This window comes from Dama dama, chromosome 9 (assembly GCF_033118175.1).
Source record: "Dama dama isolate Ldn47 chromosome 9, ASM3311817v1, whole genome shotgun sequence".
In the NCBI taxonomy this organism is placed as follows: Eukaryota; Metazoa; Chordata; class Mammalia; order Artiodactyla; family Cervidae; genus Dama; species Dama dama.
Window position 1 is genome coordinate 60765481 of NC_083689.1, and position 18885 is coordinate 60784365.

An 18885-nucleotide genomic window follows, 5' to 3' on the forward strand; every position below is an offset into this window, starting at 1 on the left:
CTATAGCTAGGTTTCTGGAGTGTTCTATAACAGAGAAATGACTGGGTGCTCTGAAAGTACAAAGAGGATTAACATCTTATTTATATTTGGTGAGAAGAGGTTAGGAAAGACTAAAGTAGAGGATAAATGAACTCTGAGTCTTTATGTCTCCTGTGCTGTGTTTAGTCACTCAGTCGTGTCAGACTCTGCAACCCTATGGACTGTAGCCCGCCAGGCTCCTCCATCCATGGGGATTCTCTGGGCAATAATATTGGAGTTGGTTGCGATGCCCTCCCCCAGGGGATCTTCCCAACCGAGGGATCGAACCCAGGTCTCCCGAATTGCAGGTGGATTCTTTACCATCTGAGCCACCAGGGAGTGAAGCTATGTCTCCTGATATGTACATAAAAGTTTCCTCTGGGGAAAAAGGAAGTTTTAGTGAACATTTATCATAACTATTACATGGTAGTCCTCACATCCATCCTATGCACTTTCAAAAAAAAATTTTCCATGTTTATGAATTTTAGATATATGCTATTTTCTTCTAATTTTTGGCCATACCCTGCTGCATGTGGAATCATAGTTCCCCAATAGGGATTGAACACACGCACCCTGCATTGGGAGGCAGAGTCTTAGCCACTGGGCCACCAGGAAGTCCCTGCTGCTGCTGCTGATAAGTCGCTTCAGTCATGTCCAACTCTGTGCGACCCCATAGACAGGAGCCCACCAGGCTCCTCTGTTGCTGGGATTCTCCAGACAAGAACACTGGAGTGGGTTGCCATTTCCTTCTCCAAGGAAGTCCCTAGATATGTACATTTTGAACCTGGATATACTGTACATATAAGATACACAAGAGTGGATAAGGTCATCTATGTGTGTTTTGATGAAGGCATTTAAGGTGTTTTTTCCTTGGAGAATATTGTAAGGCTACTTAGGAGACAGAGAAAAAGCATTTTATAAATTTCAAATCTTCTTTACTCTACTGCTGGGTTTTCCTGAAGAGGAAAACTGGAAACTGGACAACATATTCTAGAAAGGGAATGTGGGAAATAAGTACTATCATAAATTCTTTGTGGGAATTAAAAATGATACACCCTCTATAGAGATAAATTTGGCAATTCAGAGTCTAAAATTACATATGCCTTTACCCTTTGTTTTAATAAACTTTATCTTAGCAAACCCACTTCTAGGAATCTACCCCAAAGTAGTTCTGGCCAAACTACAAAAAGCAAGATGTAAAAAGTTTTTCACTATTGTATCAGTAATAGCAAAAGGCTGGAAACAATGCGAATTGTCCTTCAGTAGAAAACAGGTTGAGCAAACAAGTAACATCCATAAAATGCAGCACCACACAGCCGAGAAGGGACCGAGAAGTATCTCTGTACACTATTAAGGTCTATTGTCTGTACCCTTAAGCGGAAAAAGCAGTGTGACCTCAAACTGATCTACAGATTCTAGCTATATCCCTATCAAAATTGCAGTAGATTCTTTGGGGAAAAAAATGGCAAGCTGATCTTAAAATTCATGTACAACTTCAAGGGATCTGAAACTCAAGAAATTCAAAGGAATAGCTAAAACAGTCTGAAAAGAACAAAGTTGGAGGGCTCACACATGATTTCAAAAGTTAATCCAAAGCTTCAGTAATGAAGACAGTGTAGAAGGCGCATGATGATAAACATGAAACTGAGTTGAGAGTCTAAAAACAAGCCCTTCATGTATGATCAATTAACTTTTAATCAGGGAGCCAAGAAAATTCAATGGGTAAACAGTCTTTTCAGCAAATGGTGCTGGGACAATGCGATATTCAAATGCAAAGAACCCCTACTTCACACTAACAAAAATGAACTCAAAGTAGGTAATAGACCTAAAGAACTAAAACCATAAAAATTATTATTCTAAAAATCTGGAGTAGATCTTTGTTATCTTGGATTAGGCAATAGTTTTTTAGATATGACACCAAAAGTACAACTAATAAAAGAAAAATACAGATAAATTGAACACTGTCAAAATTTAAAACTTTTGTTGTTCAAAGACATCATCAAGAAAGTTAAAAGACAAGTGGGAAAAATATTTGCAAATCATATATCTGATAAGGGACTTGCATCTAGAATATGTAAAGGATTCCTACAACTCAATAATAAAAAGAGAGATAAAACAATTGGAAAATGGACAAAAGGTTAGAAATAGACATTTTGACCAAGAAGATATGCACATGAAAAGATGTTCAACATTACTAGGCGTTAGGGAGATGCAAATCAAAACCACAATGATATAACACTTCACACCAATTAGAATGGCTACTACTTAAAAACTGGAATATAAAAAGTGTTGGCAAGATAAGAAGTAATTAGAACCAGTGTGCATTGCTGGTGGGAATGTAATGTTGCAGTAACTGTGAAAAGTGGTTTGGCAGTTCCTTAAAAAGGGCTTCTCTGCTAGCTCAGATGGTAAATAATCTGCCTGTAATGCAGGAGACTATGGTTCAATCCCTGGGTCAGGAAGATCCCCTGGAGAAGCAAATGGCTACCCACTCCAGTATTCTTGCCTTGAGAATTCTGTGAACAGAGGAGCCTGGCGGGCTACAGTCCATAGAGTCACAAGGAGTCAGACACAACTGAGCAACTATCACTTTCACTTCTTAAAAAGTTAAACATAGAATTACTATGCAATCTAGTGGTTCCAATCCTAAGAACATGCTAAAATATTTGAAAAGGACTCAGATACTTGTACACCAGTATTCACAGTGGCGCTTTTCACAGACATCAAAAGGTAGAAACAACCCAATTGTTTGTCAACAGATGAATGGAAAAACAAAATGTGGTATATGCATACAGCAGGATATTATTCAGCCTAAAAAGGGATGAAATTCTGATAGGTACTGCATGAATAAACCTTGAAAACATTATGCTAAGTGAAATAAGTCTGATACAAAATTTTACTTACATGAGGTACCTGAAATAGACAAACACATACAGGTAGAAACAGAGGTTACCAGGGATCAGGAGAGGGAGAATTGCCATGTATTATTTTAATGGGTAGAATTCTTGTTCAGGGTGGAGAGAATGTTCTGGAAATAGGTCATGGTGGTGATTACACAACATTGTGAATGTATTTAATGTCACTGAATTATACACTTGAAGTGGTTAATATGGTAAATCTTATATGTATTTTACTATAATCAAAAATATTTTTTAGAAGTTATTAATAAATGAATGGAGGTATTAAAATTGAGAGGAACAGGAAACTTTTTCTCAATATACCTGGATTTGAAGACTTGATTTTGACTTCATAAAATACATAAATATTTTATATAACTATAAAAGAAAATGAAATTTTAAAAACAATCCCCTCAAATGGAATGTATAGTGAAACAAATGAACCCAAGCCTCTCTCTGGTTTTGCCGTATAACCACACAGAAATGTACTATTTCAAGTGATTTTCAGTGACTTTTAGTGTAATTATGCTATAATGACAAAAAAGAATAGCAATTGCTTAAAGTGTTTTCAGTAATGGTATTGTTGAAGGTAATGTTGATATTGCTATTCTGAAAGTGTTTTACATATATTATGGGATAAAGCAAACAGCATGGTGGGTAATATGTTAAAACCTTGAGAGATATCAAAATCTTTGAGAATCAGGATTTTCAGTAAGGAAGAAAGGAGTTACTGCTATAATACTGATGAGATTAAGATTTGCTATAGTCTTGAATATAAATTGAAAATATCACTACGAATTTATGGCACATTTACCTTCAATTATTTTTGTGTAAACATATATGTATTATGCGTGCATGCATGCTAAGTCTCTTCAGGCGTGTCCAACTCTTTGTGAGCCTGTGGATGTAGCCCACCAGGCTCCTCTGTCCATGGGATTCTCCAGGGAAGAATACTGGAGTGGGTTGCCATGCCTTCCTCTAGGGGGATCTTCCCAACCCAGGGATCAAACCCAGGTCTGTTAGGTCTCCTGCATTGGCAAGTAGGTTTTTTTTTTTAACCACTTGTGCCACCTGAGAAGCATATATATAAACATATACATATATATATACACACACACACATATATATAATACCTATACTTATATCAAGTATTTATATCTATTCCTAGCTCTGCCCATTGAAAAGACCTAGTAGCAATGACAACCCAATTGCAGCAAACACTTCTGTCACTCCGTCTGGAGGAGGAAATGTACAAGATCACCATGAATATCTTTTCATATCAAAAAGTCTTCTGATAGCTTTATAGCTATCAAAACTTATGAGGGTTATTTCAAAATAACACATGATCCAACTTGGCTATGTTACAAAGGCCAAAGAACAGATATCAGTAAGAGTGACAACATGACACCCATGATTTCATTATGATTAAAAAAATCTCACTGATTGCTTTGGGAGGATTCTAGGAAACCAACAAATCATTTTGAAAAGTGATAAATAAAAGACCTCAACATTCATTTTACCTTTCCTATATGAACCATACCTTAAGTAACCAAATAATTGATGAAAGCCTATTTCTCTTTATAAAAGTACTCTAGCTAAAATAAAAAGGAGAAATGATAGAACTCGAATATTACAACCTCTAAGGAGTCTTTGGATCTAGGCATTCAGGTGATTAGTGATTGATAACACCATGAGAAGATAGACTTATTAATTATATACCTCCTGATCAAAGTACACACCTCCACCTGTGAAGTAGTCTTGCCCCGCCCCACCCAGCAACCCTGCCCAGTCAAACCTGAATCTGGCAAACCTTAAGATCTAATCACCAATTTTTGCAAAATACAGAGCTGTGAAACAGAGAACGGAGAAGGCACTGGAGACCCACTCCACTATTCTTGCCTGGAAAATCCCATGGACAGAGGAGCCTGGTGGGCTGCAGTCCATGGGGTCGCTAAGAGTCGGACATGACTGAGCGACTTCACTTTCATGCATTGGAGAAGGAAATGGCAACCCACTCCAGTGTTCTTGCCTGCAGAATCCCAGGGACAGGGGAGCCTGGTGGGCTGCTGTCTATGGGGTTGCACAGAGTCAGACACGACTGATGCAACTTAGCAGCAGCAGCAGCAGAAGCAGAGAAAGACATGCCAGAAATGCAAACAGCAAAATTCAGACTTCGCAACTGTTTCAGCAAAAATGAGTTAATTTCTTCAATTAAAAATTACTAGGAATAAAAGAAAAGAAGAGTTTGGATAAGAAAGCTTTAGAATAAAAATAGGTTTCAAAGGCACATAAACCAAGGACAAAGTATGGACCTTGTCTGAATCCATGTTAAGGACTCAAATATTCTATAAAAGATCCTTTCTAAAAGCAGACATTTATAGAATAATCAGTGATTTGTGAACACTGAGTATTTGATGAAAACTTCTAGATCATTAGTATAGATTAGAAGCTGACAGGTCTGTGTTATTTCCTTTCCTGATGAGCCAAGACAACATAAATAATTTTTTTAATTGAAATATATTTGACATCTAACATTGCGCAATATTAAGTGTACAACATGTTAACTTGACACATTTATGTATTGTAATATGGTTGCTGTTGTGATAATCAACACTTCTGTCATGTCACATAATGATCTCTTTTTTTAGTGATCGAAATCATTGTCATAATCTCTTAGTAAGTTTATTGATTATAATACAATACTATTTTCTATACTCACTATACTGTGTACTAGATTTCTGGGGCTTATTTACTTCTGGTTGCAAGGAGACAGAATGTATTAGGCATATCAAAGTAGAAATATTTTTGTTGAGTTTATTAGGCCTTCTAAATATAAAAATTAAATGACATAATCTTACTACTTAGATACCTGGTTACCTTATTTTCAAAAAGATTTTATGCATATACCAGCATATATGTGTAAAGTGTTCTTTTTCCTTCTGTGGTTGTGTTTGTATATCCTTTTTTTTTTTTACTATATACTATTATATACATTGAGCATTCATGTACTGTAATGCATCTTCCCATTGCCGTATCTTTTGAAAATCTTTTCCTATCAGAATATAGATTTGCCTCATTTTTTAAAAATTGCTGTATAATCAGTAACATGAATATACTATAATTTATTCATGTGCTTCCCTATTAATGGGCATGCAAATTGTTTTTTATTTTATATAATGTCCTCTGTATCCTTACATCTTGGTGTAATTTTTCAACTGTGTCTATGGTGAAATTTTCCAGCAGTGAAATTATAGGGTCAAATACCATGTGTTTTTTCAAGAGGTATTTCCAAATTGTCCTCAAAGGCACTCTTACCAAACTACCTTCCCTCCTGTGCGCATGAGAGTGCCCAGTTCTCCACATTCTCACTGACGATGGCTTGCATCATCAAGCCTTGATGAAAGTTCTCACTCTGACACACTAGGTGTGTAAATTCTCTCCCTCTTAAATGATACCAAAGCAAATTTAGATTCTTTCTCAATTTAGTTCCCATGTTACCCTAGCGATTAACCTTTCTTTCAGCTTGTTGTGCATGCTGTGGTATTTCAATTCAAACACAAACACACATACACCCCCAAAAAACTGGGCATAATTATTTATAAACTGTTGAAATCTGACTTTTATGAATATTAGGTTTTTCGGTGTTGTCATGGCAAATTCATGAATAATATTGAGATGAACAAAAAGTTCATTTGAGTTTGTCTATAATATCTTATGGAAAAACCCAAACAAAATTTTGGCCAATCCAATACTAGTTTGGTTTTACTTTTTCTGAGTTTCACACTAGACACACTTTGGAAAATTACTACAGAGCCACAAGAGGAGAAATATAAAGGCCAGTACTCCAAAGAAAGGCTTTAAACTTCCAATTTGTACTTCATAAATGGGACGATGCACCCTAACCTCCTCTTAGCTCATTCCTCAGGGATCTCTTCTTACAAGGGCTAATGCTTTTACTAAACTCTGAAAAGCCTATTGTGGGCACTCCTTGGTCAGAGTGTAAAAAACACAGATTAATTAATTCTTTTACCATTTTAGTGCACAGGACAACAGTGATTCTTAAAAACACTTCTAGAGATCTCTGGGTGAAGATCAGAAATATCCCACCATTGGAATGAAACTACCCAAGGGGCATGCATATTGAATGTTGAGAGTTAAATCGAAGGGTGTTTAAATAAGTCTTCTACTCCCCAACAGGATTTTTTTAATAAACTTTATATGCTTTTCATCTCATGAAGTTTATTGGTCGCTATGCACACAATATGTGGTTTAACTACTTGGATTTAGATGCAATCCTGCCTCCACGATGTCCTAACGTGGTTCTGGAGCAAATATTTAACCTCTCTACACCACTGTCTTTTTTTCCCCAATCAATGTCTTTTTACCCCCACAATTTTCTTGAAGTATATTATACACATCATAAAATTCATGATTTCACGTGTGTGGTTCAGTGATCCTCAGTAATTTTACTGAGTGGTGCAACTATCACCATAAATCAATTTTAGAACCTTTTAGCCTCCCAATAAGACCCCTTGTTTCCACTGAGTTAATCCCCATTCCCACCTTGAGCCCCAGGTAACTAATAATCTACTTTCTGTATCTATAAATTTGCCTTTTCTGACAGTTTCACATAAACAGAGTTACAAATACGTAATCTCTTGTGTCTGGCTTCTTTCATGTAGCATAAAGTTTATGAGGTTCATCCATGATGCACTCTGTGCTATTAATTTGTCCCTTTTTAGTGCTAAATAGCATGTCACTGTATGGATGTACCACATTTTGTCTGTCTATTCACCAGTTGATGGACATTTAATTTTTCTCTAGTTTTTGGCAATTATGAATAAAGCTGCAACGAATATTTGTGTACAGGTCTTTGCATGTAAATGTGATTTTATTTCTCTTGGATAAATAACTTTAAAAGTGGAACTGCTAGATGATATGGTAATTTAATGTTTAACTTTTTGAGAGATTCACAAACTATTCTCCAAAGTGACTGCACCATTTACATTTCCACCAGCAATGTTCGAGTGTTCCCTTTTCCCTGCATCCTAGAGCCAACATTAGTTATTGTCTGTCTTATTTATTGCAGTCATTCAGATGAGCATGACATTTGTGGCTTTAGTTTCCATTTCTCTAATGCTTAATAATGTTAGGCATCTTTTCATGTGTATCTTCGTTAGTGAAATGTCCGTTCATATCTTTGCCCACTTTTTTGGGGGTCGTATTATTTTTGAGTGGTAGTAATCCTTTGTAAATTCTGGGTATAATCCTTTATCTGTTACATATTTGGCAAATATTCTCTCCTAGTCTGCTGCTTACTTTGTCATCTTCTTAATGGCATCTTTTGGGAAGTGCAAAAATTTAGATGATCTAAAATTTAATAAAATTTTAATGGTCAATTTTTTAATAGATCTTGCTTCTAGTATTGTATCTAGGAAAGCTTTGTTTAATCCAAAGTCTCAAAGATTGTGTCCTATGTTTTACTCTAAAAGTTTTGTTGTGTTGGCCCTTACGTTTACATAGGTGATCTATTTGCATTATTGTTATGTATGGTGTGGTTTTAAGCTCATCATTTTTGGATGTGAATATCTAATTGTCTCAGCACCATTTTATTAACCAATGGTCTTTTCCTGGCATCTCAGTCAAAAATCAATTGACTATATGACAAAACCCACTGGAAAAAAAAAAAAAATAATAATAATAAAAAAAAAAAGAAAAAAAAATCAATTGACTATAAAGATATATTTCTGAGCTCTTAATTCTGTTCCATTGACCTATACCTCTCTCATGCCAGTACCAAACTGTGTTGATAACTATACCTTTATAGTACATCTAGAAATTGGGAAGTAAAAGTCCTCTGATTTTTTATTTTCAAAATTATTTTGGCTATTCTAGGTATTTTAAATTTCTTTATAAATTTAAGAGATGCATGTCCATTCATACAAAAACAAAAAGCCTGCTGGGAATTCGATAGGAATTATACTGACTTTAAATATAAATTTGAGTATAACTGACATGTTAACAATATTTGAGTCTTTTAATCTATGAACATGGACTGTTTCTCTAGTTATTTAGACCTTTAATTTCCATAAGTGAAGTTTTATGATTTTCCATGTATGTCTTGCTCTTCTTTGCTAAATTTACTTTTAAGTATTTTATTATTTTTGAACTTTTCTGAATGCAGTTGTATTCTTAATTTTACTTCCATTTTGCTCACTGCTTAATAGAAAAATACAATTGATTTTTGTATATTGGTCTTGTAGCCTAAAACCTTGCTGTCTTGTTTATTAGTTCTAACAGTTTTTTTGTAATTCCCTTATGATTTTCTATGTGCAGAATCATGTTGTCTGTAATTAAAGGAAGTTTCACTTCTTCCTTTATAATATTCTTTCCTCCATTCTTGGCTTCCTTTATCCTTCTTTCCCTCTCTCCCATCTTTCCTTCCTTTCACTGGCTAGAATCTTCAGTACTATATTGAATAGAAGTGAAAGGAGGTATTCTTGCCTTGTTTCTGATCTTAGAGGGAAAGTATTCAATCTTTCCCTATTAAGTATAATATTCACTGTTTTATTGCAGATACCCTTTATCAGATTTTATTGCAGGTTTTATATCAGGTTTTATTGCAGATACCCTTTATCAGATTGAGGAAGCTCCCTTCTGTTTCAAGTTTGTTGAGAGTTTTTATCATGAATGAATGTTGTATTTTGTCACATGCTTTTCCTGTGTCTATTGAGATGATGATAACGTTTTGTCCGTTATTCTACTCATATGATGCTTATATTCATTGATTTTTCAGATATTAATCCCATTTGGTCATGGTGTATAACTTTTTGAATATGTTGATGGATTTGGTTTGCTGTTTTATTGAGGATTAAGCCTGAATTGCAAGTAGAAGATGAAGAAAGGCAAAGATGCACTGGCCTTCTATTCTTTCCCCACCTTCCTCCTTTCTGACAAAAGAAAGCAGAGACGCTTTAAAATCATACATGTCTGAGACAGGAGGACAATAGTCTCAGGATTTAAAAGCAAGAGCATTGAGAGTAAGCATGAGGTTACTATCCTAGGAGGACTCAATTAATCTGTAGGGAAGTTTTATGGATCACAAGGAACACCATATGAAGGCAGAGTATGGAAAGTTAGAGTAGATCTTCCTGATAAATACCCTTTCAGATCACCTTCTATAGGATTCATGAATAAAATTTTCCATCCAACATTGATGAAGCATCAGGAACTGTGTGTCCAGATATAATTAATCAGCTTGGACAGCTCTTTATGATCTTACCAATTTATTTGAGTCCTTCCTACCCCAGTTGTTGGCCTACTGCAACCTCATAGAGCCTCTCAGTGGTGATGCTGCAGCTATGTACCTCCATCTACCAGAAGAATACAAGCAGAAAATTAAAGAGTGTATCCCGAAATATGCAATGGAGGAGGCACTGAAAGAACAGGAAGAGGGCACCAGAACTCTCTTTGGAGAGTTCTATGTCTGACTTTTCAGAAGATGAGGCCCAGGACATGGAGCTGTAGTAGAAAAAGCACCTGTTTTTCAGAAAGGCTATTATTTCCTAACCATGTGAAGCAGACTATAATATTCATATTTAAAGAAAGTAATTTCTTATTACTAAACAATGTTTTATCAATAATAGCATTGAGGTATATGTATATTTTTATATGTATATAATATATATATATAATGTATCACCCTTTAGATCCTGATTTCTTGGTCATTTCTCAACCTGAGGTGCATAGCATATTCCCACATTCCATTTTGGTAGCAATACGTGGTCCATATGTGTGCATTCATAAGTCCATATGACCATGTCAGCCTGTGTGCTACTGAACTGTTAAAAGGAATAGCTGCTCAGATAGGCATGAGTCAAAATAACAGGAAAAAATTGCTTCTTTTATTTGTGGTTCCAAAGATACAAACCAAAACCAATTAGCTTTTGGATGTGAAGACAGAGTAGGGTTTTTTCAAAACAGAAAGGAAAAAATTGGGGAGGAAGAGGCCTGCTGTGGGAGCATTTAGAGCCAGCCACATCAGGACCAGAGCTGCTGCTCGCTGTGCATCCTAGGCGGCCCCACTTCCATGGAGTAACAGTATAAGACAGGGAGCTCACTGAAGCATTGAAACTTAAAACAACTTTTTCGACTTGGATTTTAAGTACATTTCTATATGTAGATTCCCGCCCCTCTTGCTACCAGGCCCTGTAGCCACAAGTGTTTTGTTGTTGTTGTTGTTGGTTTGTTTGTTTTTTCTTTGGAACCTTTTGGAAATGTTTTCTGAATCTGATTCTTTTTCTTGGGGATAGAACTTGTGTTCCAGACCATTTTTTGAGAGGCTAGGACAGGAGGAGAAAGTGACTGGGAAGAGGTTTCCTCTCATCTGGCAGAGTCCCATTCTCATCGTGCTGTTGGCCACTGTGACCCCATTGTCCTGGACTAATAAGGGTGGTTGTGGGGGTTTTGTTTTGAGGTTTGGGGTTATTGGTGGTTGGTTTTTTTTTTTTTTTTTTTTTGGTGTGTGTGCATCGTGCTGAGGTTGCATATTTAATCTTCACCTTCCACGAGCTTGCTCCCCCTTGGGCAGCCTCTCAGTGGACCGTTAAGACTCGGGAAGAAGACCGTGCGGCTGTGCCCCCGGATCCTGTCACTCGTGTTTTGACTGTGTGTTCCCTTCTGCTGCTCTTGGCTGCAGTCTCTCATCGTCTCCTTGTGGGAGTGGGAAACGGGTATCATAGACCCAAGTTATTTTAAATTTAAAATAAAGTTCTAAATTTAAAATGAGTAACAACTGGAATAAATAATGGTTCTTGTACCCAAAGTGACTCTACATGGGAAAAAAAACCTGAATTGCTACTATCAGTAAAAATGAGGATAAAGAGATTATTTACCTCATAGGTTTGTAGTAACAATTAAATACAATAATTCATTACATAAAGTAACTAGCATGGTATCAGAACATAGTAAGAGCTCAATTAATGGGAATCATGTTGATTATACATATATTCATAAAAGGGCACCCTCCTACACCGTTGGTAGGAATGTAAATTGGTGCAGCCACCACGGGAAATAGTATGGAGGTTCCTTCAAAAACTAAAAATAGAGTTACCATATGATCCAGCAATCCCAATCCTGGGCATATATCCAGAGAAAACACAGTTCTAATTCAAACAGATACACACACCCCAATGTTCATAGTGGCACTGTTTATAATAACCAAGACATAGAAGCAACCTAAGTGTCCATCAACATATGAATGGATAAAGAAGTTGTGGTACATATTTACACACATGCAATGCATATTACTCAGCCATAAAAAAGAATAATAATACCATTTGCAGCAACATGGATGGACCTAGAGCTTATTATACTAAATGAAATCAGACAGAGAAAGACAAATATGATATCACTTATATGTGGAATCTAAAAGTAGTACAAATGAACTTATTTACAAAACAGAAACAGACTCACAGACATAGAAAATAAACTTATGGTTACCAAAGGGGGGGCGGGGGAGGGATAAATTGTGAGTATAGAATTAACAGATGCATACTACTATATATGAAATAGATAAACAACAAGGATCTGTAGCATAGGGACCTATATTCAATATCTTACAATAAACCATAATGAGAAAGGGTCAGAAAAAGAATATAGATATATACCTATATATATGGGCTTCCCTGGTGATTCAGGCAGTAAAAAATCTGCCTGCAATGTGGGAGACCTGGGTTCGACCCCTGGGTTGGGAAGATCCCCCGGAGAAGGGAATGCCTACCCACTCCAGTATTCTGGCCTGGAAAATTCCATGAACAGAGGAGCCTGACTGGCTATAGTCCATGGGGTCGCAAAGAGTCAGACACAACTGAGCGACTTTCACTACACACACACACACACATATATATATGTATATATATAACTAAAAAATCTTTGCTAGAGACCTGAAACTAACAGAATATTGTAAATCAGCTATAAACCAGTCAATAAATATCTTCATATAATCATTTCTGTAAAATAATAGGAAACAATGCATAAAATAAGTTAATCTGCTTAATACCAGAGCTATATTACATTCATGGGTGGAAAAGCAAAGCTAATTTTAATATCTATCCTCAAGGTACTAACAGGTACTGCTTTAAGCAGTTTATGTATATTAACTGCACTTAATCTTACCAACAGCCCTGTGAAGTATGTACCAGTATAGATGGGCATGTGGCTGACTTATATAACTTGGTGCATCTAGTTTTAAAAACTTTAAAAGGCAGAACGGGGATTTGAGCACAAGCAGTCTAACCCCAGAGCCAAGTTCCTTACCACCATGCTATGTGCCACATTTTGTGCTAATTACTTTAAAAACGTTATATCTAATTTGCTTTTTATGTACAAATATCCTCTCTGAGTTTCAGTTTCCTTTAAGGAACTTGCTCTAAATTAACATTTGATATTTAAACCTAGGCCTGCCGAAAGCCTGTGCATTTTCCATTTGTATTTTCTATCTGTGTGTTTCTAAATGGATTCCATCTTTGATGAATCAGTATCTTTTTCTACAAAGCTGAGAACTTTAAAAAGTAATAACTGATATTTGTCCAGCATTTCCCATGCTTTGCTAGATGGAGACATCAGAACTGTTCCTTGCTCAGGTAAAGTCTCAATGCAGATTTGACACAACAGCTCTGGAACAAACAGCAGGTTCCCCTAATGTCAGGGTTTTCAGGCTTTTTTCTCTGTCTCCCACAGGAAGAAATATTTTTCATCACAATCCAGGAGATATACTTAGAGAAACACACATGTACAAACAATGTTTATAGTCTTACATGTTAATAGCATTTATTTTATGTTACTCTGTCTTTTATTTTTTTAAGTGCTTATTAAAACCAACCAAACTGACTTCACAACCATTAATTAATTATGACTCACAGTTTAAAAAAACACTCCATTGGAACATATTTTATTGAGTTGGCCATAAAGGGCATTCAGGTTTGTCATTACAGCTTATGGAAAAACCCAAATGAACTTTTTGGCCAACCCCATAGTTCTTTCCAAAGCTCCATTTCCAAGCAGGTGAGTGACTGATTTGGTTGATGGCATAGTGGAAATGACAGCAGTTAATCCAAAAGCATGCAGGAAAATACTTTCAAATTATGAAAAGTTGTGTGCATAAGAATATGGCATTGTGTATAATAGGGAGACATGATTTTCCATGGAATACTAGAGATGTCTCTGTGAGAAGTGTCCCTTGGGCTGAGACTGAAGGATGAAGTGACAATAACCAGGCAGCGGACAGTGCTGTGTGCAGGCAAGGCCACACCACAGCCCAGTCTCCTAAGGCTGCAGGGGCATGAACTACTAGCTGAGGAATGGAAGGAAAAGATCTTCAAGATAAATCTGGGGGAGTAAACAGGGCCAGGTCACATAGGGTCCTGCAGACTGTGGAAAGAGGTGAAGGGGACTCCTGAGGCTGCAGAACATAAAACTCACCTTGTAAAAAGATAACCATGGTGTGTAGAATGGACTGGAGAATTTCAACATGATACAGAGAGCTGTGAATAATCTGCTGCAATATGGTGGGGTGGGGTGGGGGAGGGTGGTAGTCCTGTCACTTATCTCCTCTCTTAGTGAGCAGACTTTACAATGCACTTCACATGCATGGGGACCAGACTTACTAATTTTGGAGCTGCCAACTGAGAAATAAGCAAGCCATGATATAGCATTTTTTAAAAAGTAATGAAAAATGCATCTCTGAGACTATGGGATAAATGGCCAAGGTATAGGGAAGCTCTCTTTTATCCTGAAAAAAAAAAAAATCAGATTATGATATGAACCTTCATATCCTAGTTATTACCAAACTGAATTATGCTCACATATTTTACTGAATATAGTTCTGGAAATAAAATACTTATCTTCTCTCCCTCTGAGAGTTTAGGATCTATGATAGAGGGCCTCAGATCTGATGTGTGAAAGGGGAAAGAGGATTTTTAACAGCCACACCTGGCTCCATGATTAAAGAAATTTAAAATCATGCTGGGCAAGGGAAGCATGGTGCTTCTTGCCTGGGATGCTTCTTTCTTTGATTAATCATCCCCTGCATGGTCCAACACTGTTGTTCACTTGCCACAGTTGGCACCTTTATCAGTCCTTTTTTTTTTTTTTTTTTGGATAAAAAGAGCTTTGCCCAAGTCACAATAAAAAATGTTTGTTCACTCAGGGTGAATTTAATAAGACCTTTGTCCCCCACTTAACGTTAAATGAAGTAATGGGAGAGGAGTTTTCTGGTCTGTGACCAGTTTGGGGACCTCCACCCTACCTCCAGCAGGGAGCTGAACACAGCCAGTCACTGCTCTGTATGTGAACCCAGTCTGCCTAGCTTGTTTCCAGGGGCATCCAGTGATGCTCATGGTTAGCACTCGCTTCTCTCTTCTTTTGGTACCCAGTCCTCACCTACCTCATTTGCCAGCTATCCCAGTAAGACCCTGCTCACATGCCATGAGCCATCATCATTTCTATTATATTAGCGGAGGATAGCCTAAGGTGCAATAGGTCTCAGGCAGGATTACATATAATTAACACATCCTTACTTCCTGAAAACCTGTAAACACAACAGATAAAACATGTAGTGGTGCAGCTGGGAGGATTGTGAACCAAATCGCCCATGTCCAGGCACCTATCCTGGTGCCCATTAAACCTGTGGCAGACATACCTAGCCAGTCCTTGCATGAAGGTGAAGAATAACACTTCCTACACTTCTCACATTGTTACCAAGCACTTCCTGTGTTTCTATTGTAATCCCCCCACACACACCCCAAGGCTTAATTTCTGACATCTGTGTGAATCAGTCTTCAGTGGTAAGCAGAATTTTATTTGTTCAACAAGTGAACTCTGAGAACCTAGCTTTCATTAGAATGTTACTCCCTTAGATTAATGCTTCATTGAATTGCTCATTTTTCTTTTGTTTGCAAGTCTCCTCTTCTTGTAGCACAATGATCATTCTAAAGAAGAAAATGTTCTCAATACACTTCTTCCATCATTGATAGTCTACGTTTGTTTCCTAAGCAAAGAATTTGTCCCTCGGCATTGGTTTGCATCCCTGGGCACTGCTTTGCGGTCTCTCAATTCTGTGATTCAAATAAAACGTTAACATGTGATCTCTGTGACATGATGTCAAAAGAAACATGTCACAATAGTGTTGATACAGAGGGCTTTTTGTGACTAGAGATCATGTCTGTGCTTTGAGGAAAACAAATCAGAGCAGTTGGAATGCATTTTTACAGGAGGTTCTTTGCAAACAAGCAGAGGCCAATCTTGCTCACCTGTGTCTCATTTCCTCTTCCAGTCCCTCCAGCTCTTGCTCCTTCAAGTCTGATCATGTGTCTTGCTTAACCCTCTTCAGGGTCTCTCCAGCAGCACAGACTTGTGAAGCTCCTGTCAGGGCATCTGCTCTCTGCCTTCCTCTCCAGCTTCCCCATCACACGTCATTCCAACAAACCCTCACTCTTCTCCTTTCCCTCCTCACACTGTGTTCTTTCCCATGTCTATGCTTAATCCAGGCTGTTCTCCTCGTTTAAATCTTACTTTTGGACCTGGAGACCCCTTCACTGCTCCCATCTATAGTGTGTTTCATCTCATGTAAATTACTTAAACTTCTCTGGGCCTTGATTTCCTCCTCTGTAAAATGGGAGTATAAGAGCAGCATTGTGGCGTCAATGACACAAACATGTAGAGTGCTTTTAGAGCCTGCCCCGGAGAAGCCATCTAATGGAAACCTCAGCCATGTTGGCTTTATTTTGTATTTATTATTGTCACCATCCTTCAAAATTTAACTCCAGTGTCTCCTGTGTTGAGAAGCTTTCCTGTCACTGCTCATCCCCAGGACTGAGTGAATTACTTCCCTTTCCTGTACACTTACTTCTTTATGGCTCTCTTTATATCTTTTTTCTTATCATGAATGTGGTTTATGATTTGTTATAATGTTAAGCAGTGAAGTCGTTAATGTGGAAAAATAAGCATGAGATGGTTCAAGGAGGCCTCATGACTCGTGTTTTATGGACCTCCTGTAGCAGTGTATTCAGGATATGATTGTTAATGACAGGTGAATAAATGGAGTTTTCTTCATTTTCTGGGCTTCATAGCTCTATAGACTTAGGTTAATGGGTGCTTATTGTATGCCAGGAATAACATTAAATATTATACTCATTGTAGCATTGAGACATATATTACCATATGTATTAATAAAATAGCTAGTAGGAAGCTGCTGTATAATGCAGGGAACTCAGCTCAATGCTCTGTGCCAACCTAGAAGGGCGGAGTGGGAAGAAGGTTTAAGCGGGAGGGGATATATTTATATTTATGGCTGATGTGTGTTGTTGTACAGCAGAAATGAACACAGCATTGTAAGCAATTATCCTACAATTCAAATAAATTTCAAAAATGTTACACTCATCATATTTAGTCTTTAGTTAAAAGTAAAGTGTTAGTTATTCATTCGTGTCTGACTCTTTGTGACCCCATAGATTGTAGCCCACCAGACTCCTCTGTCCACAGAATTCTCCAGGCAAGAATACTAGAGTGGATAACCATTCTCTTCTTCATGGATCTTCCCAACCCAGGGATGAAACCCAGGTCTCCAGCATTGCAGGCAGATTCTTTACCGTCTGAGCCACCACGGAAGCCACACCACCACCAAAAAAAAATAAGTTATACTCATCATATTTAGTCTTTACTATAATCAAATGTGGAAGATCTTCTTATTTGCATTTTATACATGTGGAAACTGAGGACCTAAAACAAGTAATAGACCAGTACTCCCAAAGCCTGGATTCTTAGCTCAGGAAAGCTTGGCTCAGATCTGCAAGGTGTCCTTTGCCTCTAGGCTTCTTTAGTGTGTAAATGTATTTAACCCACTTGCATTTCTAATTCCTTTCCAGGTATTCCTTCCAAGATGAGGAAGACATGTTCATGGTGGTGGACCTCCTGCTGGGTGGGGACCTGCGATACCACCTGCAGCAGAACGTCCGCTTCCAGGAAGACACTGTGAAGCTCTTCATCTGCGAGCTGGCCATGGCCTTGGACTACCTGCAGAGCCAGCGCATCATCCACAGGTCAGTCAAGTCCACGGGGCAGCCTTGGGCTGAATGCACAGGAGGGCATGCACAACCGGCTGCATTCAACAGTTCCTGATGGAACATGACATCTAACTCCTACCTAATTCTTACAGCAATCCTGGAGGTAGATGTCCCCATTTTTCAAATAAAAGTAATACTGAGCACATTGAGCTTATTTGCCCAAGGTCACCATTAGTAAATAAGAAGATCAGAATTAATGAGTATTGGTACTGTTTATAACTAAGCCTAGACAAAGAAAAGGAAAAATGACATATGGGGGCTTAATAAATATTAAATGAGTTAACTGAAATAGAAATGAAGAAAGTGCATGAAGGGAAAGATATAGAATGGGTAGGAAGAAGATTCTTTGGAGAGAAAATTTGAGTCCCAACTTCTATCATCCACCCTATAGTGAGTCCCCAGTGTGGGTGTGCTGCAGACAAGTCAGCAAAAGCAATGTATCTCTTTCACTTGGGGCATTTGTGTCAAAGACAAACAAATAACACAAGTAGCTATAAACCCAAACAGACAATAGAGAGAAAAGGATAATACTTGATATTTATAAAGGAGTTGGTAGTTTTGATGGCAATTTCCTATATAGTATCTCACTTGATCTCTATTGTGATAAATGAGCAGAGCAGGTATAGTTAGACCAGTATTAAATCTGAGATTTTGTGATTTGGAGACATTAAATTATCATCTAGGAGCTTTTTAAGAATTTTGAACCTAATCACCATCAAAGCAGCTACTATTTAACTGGGTTTCCATATGCCAGGCACCGCAAGGTATTTTCATGTATTATCCTATTCAATTCTCAAAACTTAAAGAGGACTCCACACTTCATTACAATATTCCCATTCTTCAGATGA

At 37.5% G+C, this 18885-nt stretch overlaps 1 protein-coding gene and 1 pseudogene across 2 annotated transcripts in view; both read left to right on the forward strand.

Annotated features, from left to right (window-relative positions):
• STK32A (serine/threonine kinase 32A) overlaps positions 1–18885 on the forward strand; it is a 153221-nt gene that overhangs the window by 63976 nt on the left and 70360 nt on the right. For both annotated transcript variants that reach the window (XM_061151663.1, XM_061151664.1), the window contains one exon: positions 17840–18013. In XM_061151663.1, coding sequence (XP_061007646.1) covers positions 17840–18013 — 174 coding nt within the window. The remainder of the gene's footprint in view (positions 1–17839; positions 18014–18885) is intronic.
• Positions 1775–10442, forward strand: LOC133061537 (ubiquitin-conjugating enzyme E2 H-like; annotated as a pseudogene).